The 8,611-nt window shown below is 44.3% G+C and overlaps 1 protein-coding gene across 1 annotated transcript in view; it reads left to right on the top strand.

The window, feature by feature from the left end:
- The first annotated feature begins 345 nt into the window (after positions 1-345).
- Positions 346-8,611, top strand: part of CCNYL1 (cyclin Y like 1) — a 49,822-nt gene continuing 41,556 nt past the window's right edge. Inside the window, exon 1 of the mRNA XM_026647699.2 lies at positions 346-711. Coding sequence (XP_026503484.1) covers positions 498-711 — 214 coding nt within the window. The 5' untranslated portion in view covers positions 346-497. The remainder of the gene's footprint in view (positions 712-8,611) is intronic.

The following is an 8,611-nucleotide window of genomic DNA, read 5'->3' on the forward strand; positions in this document are numbered from 1 at the left end:
CCTCTGCTGCATCTTTCACCTCCATGCTCGCTCCCGTGCAAGGGCCTTTCCCTGCAGGTTGCGGGGATGAGCCTCAGCAGCCGCTAGCAGCACGGCAGGGCCAGGTCAGAAACGTCCCCCGCCGGGAAGCGACTAGTGTAGCCCGCAGCTGCCCCTGCCCTTCCCACGCTGCAGGAGTGTGGGGGGGAGGGGGAGCAGGAGCAGCGAGGGGAGGAGCAAGGATGGGAGAGGGAGGAGCAGGGGCTCCCCGGGTCACGTGACACAGCGGCCCCAGTCCGTTCTTGCCCTCTGATTGGCTGCCCGGCATCAGGTGACGGGCGGGGCGTTTCCCCGGGGCTCCTGGGAAGGCGGCGGAGGCTGCGGCTCTCGCGCTCCATGAGCCGTAGCTGAGGCAGCTGCCGGGTGCGTGGCGGGATGCGGCGCTGCGCCCGCCCGTAGCCCGGCTCGGCCCCCGCCTGGGAGCCGCGTAGCGGGGCCGGGGGCTCCGGCCGGGCCCCATGGGCAACACCGTCACCTGCTGCGTGTCCCCGGACGCCAGCCCCAAGCTCGGCCGGGCCCGCGGGGGCGGCGGCGGCGGGGCCGCGCCGGGGGCCGAGCGCCGGGCGGACGCTTACCAGGTAGCGGCGGCCGCGGCGGAGGCCGAGTCGGGGGACTCGGATCCTGGGGGCGGCCCCCACCTGCAGCACATCAGCGACCGGGAGTTCCCGGATGGTGAGCGGCGGAGCGAGCGGCCCGGGGCCAGCCGCGGCGGGAGGGGGAGCACAGCGCGGGGGGACCGGACCGGACCTTGCCTGGGGGAGGTAGCGAGGGACCGGGCAGAGCGGGGGGGTGTCTGCACTCGGGAGGCTGCATGTGGTCGCGCCCTTCTGGTGGGGGGCACCGTGTGCGTGGGGTGGTACCGGCCTGGCCCTTGCGGTGCGTTGGAGCCTGCGTCACCCCACTCCTGGAGGGAGCCCCCAGCACTGGGGTGGGAGGGGGTGATGCTGCCACCTGATGAATCTATCCCCCATTGGAGGTTCCCCCCCCTTTCTTTGGGATGGGTCCCCATGGATACCCACCTCTGTACAGGGGGTGCCGCCCAGCCACCTCTTTCATCCCTTGCCCCATCGATGGGCTGGCTGCAGGGAATGGGCTGGCGAGGCAAGATGCAGCATACAGTCTTCTGCCCCTGGGGTGGATAAAGACTGAATCAGCGTCTCATTTGGGCATGTAACTGCTTTTGAGGCGCTCTGAAGATCTGTGCTATAATTTGCATCTTAATTTTCTTTAGTGTTGCCCTGCTCCCCTAGATGGTCTTCTGTAGATCGTGATGTAGCTGAAACAAAGATTCATTGGGTATCTGTAAATTTTATAATTCTTATAGATTGCTGGGGTTTTTTTCATTTTCTAGAACAATTTATTTTTGGCTTGAAACTAAACTTGAGAAATTTCAGGTGAAAGAACTTTTCTTAAGGAAGTTAGGGGAGAATCAGAAATAAGGCTTAGAATGGAAAACTACTGGCAAGCTTAAAGGGTAATCTGGTCAGTGTCTCAAAAAAAAAAAAAAGGGTAAAAGTAGCTGTAGGTTCTACAGTTTAATCTGGAATTCACTGTCAAAATTTGTGGCTTCACAAGGTTTTCCTCCTAGACTTTGTGTGGAAGCCCCACCCAAGCAGGAGAGGCCAACTCAATAGACAAAACAGTGAAACTGGCTGTAGACAAGCAATCTCTGAAGAGTTTTTCTTTAAATTTTAGCTGCCAGTGGTAATATCAGTAAGTAAAACACTTTCATCTGGAAGTGTTTTTACATTGATAGCCCTTTAACTTTGGAGTCCTAACTGACTTCATAACTTTTGTGGAGCTGACAATAGTTGCTGCATTCCCAATCTCTGTTTAGCTGAAAGAAGGAGGAGGAGGAGGGTTGGAGGGTAAAAGGATTATAAATTATAAAGATTGTGTGTAATGTGACATCACTCTGGGAGACAAGGACAATTTATAAACTAGCCCCACAGGGAGCTAAATTACAGCAGTAGACTCATTGCACTGAAAGTCCATTTTCACATAGCTGTTGTGGTTCTGCACTTACTTCCCCATTGGCTCAAGGATTCCAGATGTTTCACTGCAGTCTGAACAGCAAACTTGGGTGTGCTTGTGAACATAATTGTTCTGTAGTTTGCTTCTCGGCCTTATGGCTGAGGGGTGAAAACATTTTCTAATCTCAACCACACCTACTGCCTAAGAAGAGCTGACAGGATCATGCCTTGGTGGGAATTGTTTAGACATCACCTGATGTCTTACTGGTGCTGCTGTGTGTGTGAACTTTGGTTCAAATGCTATTACACTCAATCTTTCAAATTTCATGTCTGCTTGACATCTTTAACTTCTGACTTGTATAAGAGAGCTTTGCCATCCCATTTCATGATTATAACAACCAACACTATTCAAAATACACACAGTTTGAAAGAGACAGCATGTTTGCCATCTGGTGTGTAGGATGCCTGCAATAACATTTAACATTGGTCTTCCATTCTTGTTCCTGAATTTTAGGGACACATTTTTGGCAGTCATTTAGAAACTGGTTGCAGAGGAGTGTGAGAAAACTGTCAGAAATGGAGGGTTTAAACATCTATGGTTCTGCACACAGGACCATATGGCATAGCTGTTTTTATAGAAATGAAACTAAATAGAATAGCCAACTTTCCAGATTTTCTCTGAGACAGCTGTGTAATGCAGCAATGGGAAAAGTCACATTTACAGGTTAGGAAAGGGAAAATTCTAATCTTGCAAGAAACTGTTATGGAATCTGTGAACTATTTCTCTCCTAATTCTTTTTGGGTGGGATAAATTCTCTAATAAATAAATATTCTAGTAATCTGATCAAAAATGCCTAAACTAAATAAAGCTGCTCAGAAATAAGGGCTGTGTTTGTCTGAATCTCTCAACTACGTAATCACTTCAGTTTTGATCCAGTGCTGAATAGCTATGGTAAGCTTAATTGTGAGTTCATCCCAATGTCAGAACTGGCCTTGGAGAAGGGAAGCATTTCATTTTCTGGGTTTGCAGACTACACCTCTACCCCGATATAACGCAACCCGATATAACACGAATTCGGATATAACGTGGTAAAGCAGTGCTCCCGGGGGGGGGAGTTGCGCACTCCAGTGAATCAAAGCAAATTCGATATAACATGGTTTCACCTATAAGGCGGTAAGATTTTTTTTTTTAGCTCCTGAGGACAGCGTTATATCGAGGTAGAGGTGTATTATGACAGTACTGTACAATCGAAGGATAACGTAGTAGCTAACCCAGATTGGCTTTGGGGTTGTGGAAATTTTGATCTTGAGGTCGGACATAATTCTAGAATTTGTGATGGGCACAAATTAGACAAGTTATAAGAGACTTTCAGAGGCATAGTTATTCACACAACATTGCTCTTAATTCATTTTTATGTTGCCTTTGGTAAGCTAGGCCTCATTACAATAAATCACTGACTGTTTCCTATTTCCTATTATTGTGTGTCTTGAATATATTTGGTTCCTGTTTATGACGCTGCAAAACAAAACTGAGTTGTCCCAGGTAAACTTGGAATGAGACAGTCATGAAATTAGATGTACTGTGGGCCACCACTACAAGTGTATTTTTAAAGTTCTAAAATGAGCAAGTAACTTTAAAATATGACTTCAGTAGTTACAATAACATCTTGGAGTGGTTCACTTCACACCATGAAGGACTCTCAATATGCAAGATTTTAAAAATAAGCATTATGAAGGAGGGCTTCTCGTAGAGGTTCAGATTATGCAGGTGTCAGTAAAAGTTTGTCATTTTATAGAATGTTAAATTAAACTGTAGCTGTTGTATACTAGATACCTGTATTTCTCATGACGTTGAAAGATGCTAGCTTTGTCACATGGCACACAAGGCATACAAGCATCCACTATAACTACACAAGTTCTATACTTTTGACTCTTACAGCATTACTGATATTGGTTGATTTGGCCCAGCAATTTAAGGGTTTACATGGAAAGGGTTTTATGAAAGGAGTGATGTGATGGTTGAGGACGCTTCCAGTTCTACTAGTAACTGCCAGGTTGGAACTTATTAGCCAGTTTGCCTTTCTCTAATGATTAAAACAATTCAAGGGATGGAAGTAATAATCATCCCAACAATTTTTTTCTGTCAATTATTCTCAGGGTTTTTTGAGAACATTCATTTATTGATTACGGAGCAGGCAGCTAGTGTTACCAGATTGCCAGTTACTTTAGTGTATGCTCATTTATTAGGGTTACTCTTCTGGGGGGGTGGGGGGCAAGTGTTCTGTAATTCTATCAATATACTGCTTGTGTCACTTGTGTTCTCATACGGCACTCTACTTTTCCCTTCTGCAAGTTCCCTCCCAATGGAGCTATCCTGCAGGACCTAGGTTCTTCCACCCACACACCCCCTCCATGTTTGAGAGGACCAAGTTAATCAGCACTCCCAAGCTGACCCTTATATGTCCCTGGACTCAGTAGGCTGGGTTGAACAGCACTTCCAAGCTGCCACCCTCATATGTCCCAGGTTCAGCACGTCCCTACCCCCACTTTCACATTACAGTTGTTCTGGTAGTAACCCACTTGATGAGCAAACCTCACAGGATTTTTGGGCGCTGCAGGGATCTTTTAGTTTAGGTATGAGGAGCATTGCTGCAGAGCAAATGAGGAAGCCAAAAAACACTCATGGTTGGGCGGGGAGAGAGAGACGCAACCAGCTTAACCATGAAAGCTATTTATTGCCAGGTGGTAACCATAGGGGAGCCAAACAAACAAAACAGTTATAAACAAATTTAAGTTACTTTTAATATTATAAAAGTCAGGTTTAGAAAACTATAACTGATCACACAAGTCAGGGTCAGAAGGCTCTATCTAGAGAGAGAGCTGAGTTCTCACCACTCCGTGAAGCTTGAATCCATCGGGATTCCCAGATGGTGGTGGTAGCTGAGGGTCTGGAGTGCTGGAGACAGGCAGAGCCCCCAGCATGATCAGTCTGGAGAAGATGAAGTCCCAATGGAACTGATGCAGATGTTGGATACAGGCAAGCCAACACTTACTTGAGCATGGGTAGGGGTTTTTGTAGGGAAAGAACAATGGTTCAAGGGAGAACACTAGATTTGGTTTTTGGGTAAACTGATGGCTCAAGGGAGTATACCAAAGTTGTTTTGTTCAGGCTAGACAATAGGAGCTGATCATTCCTGGCTATGGGTGGTGCTCCTTCGAGGCAGCTCACAATGCAGTTAGACAGCGTCAGTATTTTGGATACCAATAAAGGATTTATTACTAGAATTGGTCTGATAACTACTGAGCTGGGTGTGTGCAGGCGTGGGTTCATTAACATCTGGAGCAGAGATTCCCCCATCATGCAGTGCTTCCCTGCTTTTCTGGTCCCAGAGTTCAGTGCGGTTCTTGTCTTGGAATCTCTGTTCTCCATTCTGTATGCTAATAGGGATGCCTCCCTGTCCCATCTTTGATGCAAATGAGGCTAGGGGAGTTTCCTTGTCACCCTAGTCCGGAGGGGTTTAGATGGATCTCCCACTGCCTTTTCATTGCTTTTTGTAAGTCTTTCTTCTGATCGGCTTTGGCTCAAGCAGAGGCTGGGAGTAGGAGGGGGGTGCCTTCATGAGTCACAGGTTGGATACTGCACCCTGGTTCCCCAAGAACACAGAGCTGACAGGTAACACTAGTGTCTGAAAGTGATAGAGACATCTTGCTCAATTTCTGGCTTGAACAGAATTCTCTCTGGAGTGCTGTTTGGGGGGGGGGGGGCGATGACAAAGCAGGGATTACACTTTAAATCCACACTTTAACTCTCTTGCTTTTGTTTTGCTGAAATTGAGTGTTTCAGTGGCAACAGGAACTTGACAGTTAACAGCTGAGACTTAGCACTGTTAACCTGTTTGCAATGGAGTGTGGTGGTGATGTATGCCTGTATCTTAAATTGGAAATGGTCCCCAGTTTACCAGCATAGTATCTTAATAGCACATTTTAAGCTATTGTTGATTTGACGGATAAACCAAGATTTGATGTTTAGGAAAAGACAGTACTCAAAGTACACTGCATAAATCCAAACCATTTAGGATCTATTTTTGTTGCTGAAGAAACATCTTCACTCCCATTGTAATTTGAGTTACATATTCAGTGAATATGTACAGCTGAATAAATTCCTAATATTTTTGTTACTACAAATTGGCCTATCCCATATTCAAGATTGAATCACAGTAAGTCAGTTTATGTGATTAGCATCTATTAAAAACTGTACTGATGACACATGCTACAGCTCATTGGACTTCAATATGAATACTCATTAAATTTAGTCATTTAAAAAGAAGTTCCTGTATTTATTGCAGGCTGATGGCTTACGGTCCTGATCTGAGATCAATCGATTCGCGTCCTCCTAGGGAGGACAATATGGTGCACTGTCCCAGCAAGGATCGTTAATAGCACTACTTGGATTACATGTATCAAATCTGAATTCCAAACAAGTCAGTATTTTTGGAGGATATATGTGAGAAAGAGAGGAAGCTGAACAGAAAAGAAAGAGAAATGAGAGGTAGATCTGAGATAACCAGCGCTGGGTTGAACTAAGAACTGGGGTAACCAGGAATGGGGAAGAGAGCCAGGCAAGATTAGGAGAGGCACCAGGTGAGGTGAAATAACCACTTGTGGTTAAGATAAAGAAGATCAGGGCTAAAAAAGAATGGAAACATAATGAAGGGGAGAGAGAAGTGAAGTCTGTCTAGGATGAGAACCTTACTACTGGAATACAGCACAGTACTTGGTTCTTGTTTTGACAAACATGTCATCCTATTTTCTTCCCCTTTGTCAGTATTAGAATAATTTATCTAACTAGTCAAAGTCCCATTCAAAAGATGAAGGCTCTCCAGAGGAGTGCAGAAGCAGTTGCCTAGCCTAGAGGAAGGCATAATCTGTGAAGACTCTTCCTGTTTTTTCTTAGTTATCTATTCAGCGATGAATATACAGTGCAATAATACATTGACTAACTATAGTCTATCCGCAAATCTTCATTTCAGATATCTAAGCACTATTCCATTTTATAGAACATGTCAAATAGCCTAAAGCGTGTGGGCGTTTTGCTCTTTTTGATCTTGGTAAAATTGTTTGCAAGCTAAATCAAAAATAAACTTTGATGCAAGGAGTCAGTTTTTCCCCATGCTGGAAACTGCTTGCATCAAAGGCTTAACCAGCTTATATTGTGTCTTATCTTGTGGCTCATTGTATTTGAAGATCAGCAGTGAAAGAACTGGTGCATTCAGTTGTCTGCTGAGGTAAAAGATGAAGTTGCTGGTGGAAGACAAGCTTTGCTTGACACAATCACAATCTGTTTTTGTTTTGTTTTTTTTGTCTTGTCCCTTTTGTGCTATTCAGGCTTGCTATCCTGTTTGCATTCTGGGTTTTATCCTTATGATCTTCTTGCTCATCTCTTTAATATCTCCTTCTTGTGATCTTCTATTTTTCCCAGAATTACAAATGGTATAACATCTTCACACATACCTGCAGCATGTTTGCTCAATTCTTGACTCCCTACGTTACCTAAAATGCATCTTCTTGGTAGTAGGTACAGTAGAACCTCAGAGTTACGAACTGACCAATCAACCACACACCTTATTTGGACCTGGAATTACACAATCCAGCAGCAGCAGTATAGTACTGTCTTAAACGTAAACTACTGGGGGGGAAAAAGGGAAAGCAACATTTTTCTTCTGAACAGTAAAGTTTAAGCTGTATTAAGTCAATGTTCAGTTGTAAACTTTTGAAAAAACACCATAACGTATTGTTCAGAGTTACAAACATGTCACTTACGAATAACCTCCCTTTCCAAGGTGTTCGTAACTCTGAGGTTCTGTTGTAGTTGACACCTGATCAGAGGTCAACTTGATGAGTTCCCATTGGATAGGTGGAAGTGAGGGGGTGGATTGAAATGTCTTCCCATGAATGTACTGTATCCACGTGGTAGTTGACCATGAAGAAGAAAAATGACAATTGTTGTGTACCCCATTTTATTTCTTCCATGCTTAGATGCTGCTGGTAACCAAAGAATCTCTTGTTCTCCTCTCCATTTTTCCTCCATTAAGTTCTGCAAATAATTCCGTAACCAGGGAATCTTATGTGACATGTTAATCTGTCTGTGGCTTGTATCTACAGTTCCAGTTCATGAAAAGCCAAGTGTAGTTCATATGGAAAGGCAACTTATTTTATTAATTTATGATAGTAGCCCTACTGCCCTGCGGGATCATGCTATGTGGAACTCTTTTCTTGGCTATAAAAATTCCAAGAAAGATTGCTTTGGTTTCCATGTAACTTTGGAAATGCTAGCTAAAATATTCAACAATAAGAGCATACAACAGTAGCTTGGTTTGATGAAACTTACAAAGTAAAGGAAATTCAGGATTAAATTTCAACTCTCTGCTTCCTCCAAATATTGTGTGAGCTCTGTTTCCTCTCTCACTCAGAATTGTAATTCCTCTCATTTTAAATAAGACTTACTCCTTTTGATTAAAAAAAAAAAAAAAAAAAGAAAAAACCGGTGGCTAGCTCTTGACCTAATGGTTAGATCGTTTTATTTTTGATATTGCGTTATA

Source organism: Terrapene carolina, unplaced genomic scaffold (genome assembly GCF_002925995.2).
Source record: "Terrapene carolina triunguis isolate 2854851 unplaced genomic scaffold, T_m_triunguis-2.0 Scaffold62, whole genome shotgun sequence".
NCBI lineage: Eukaryota > Metazoa > Chordata > Testudines > Emydidae > Terrapene > Terrapene triunguis.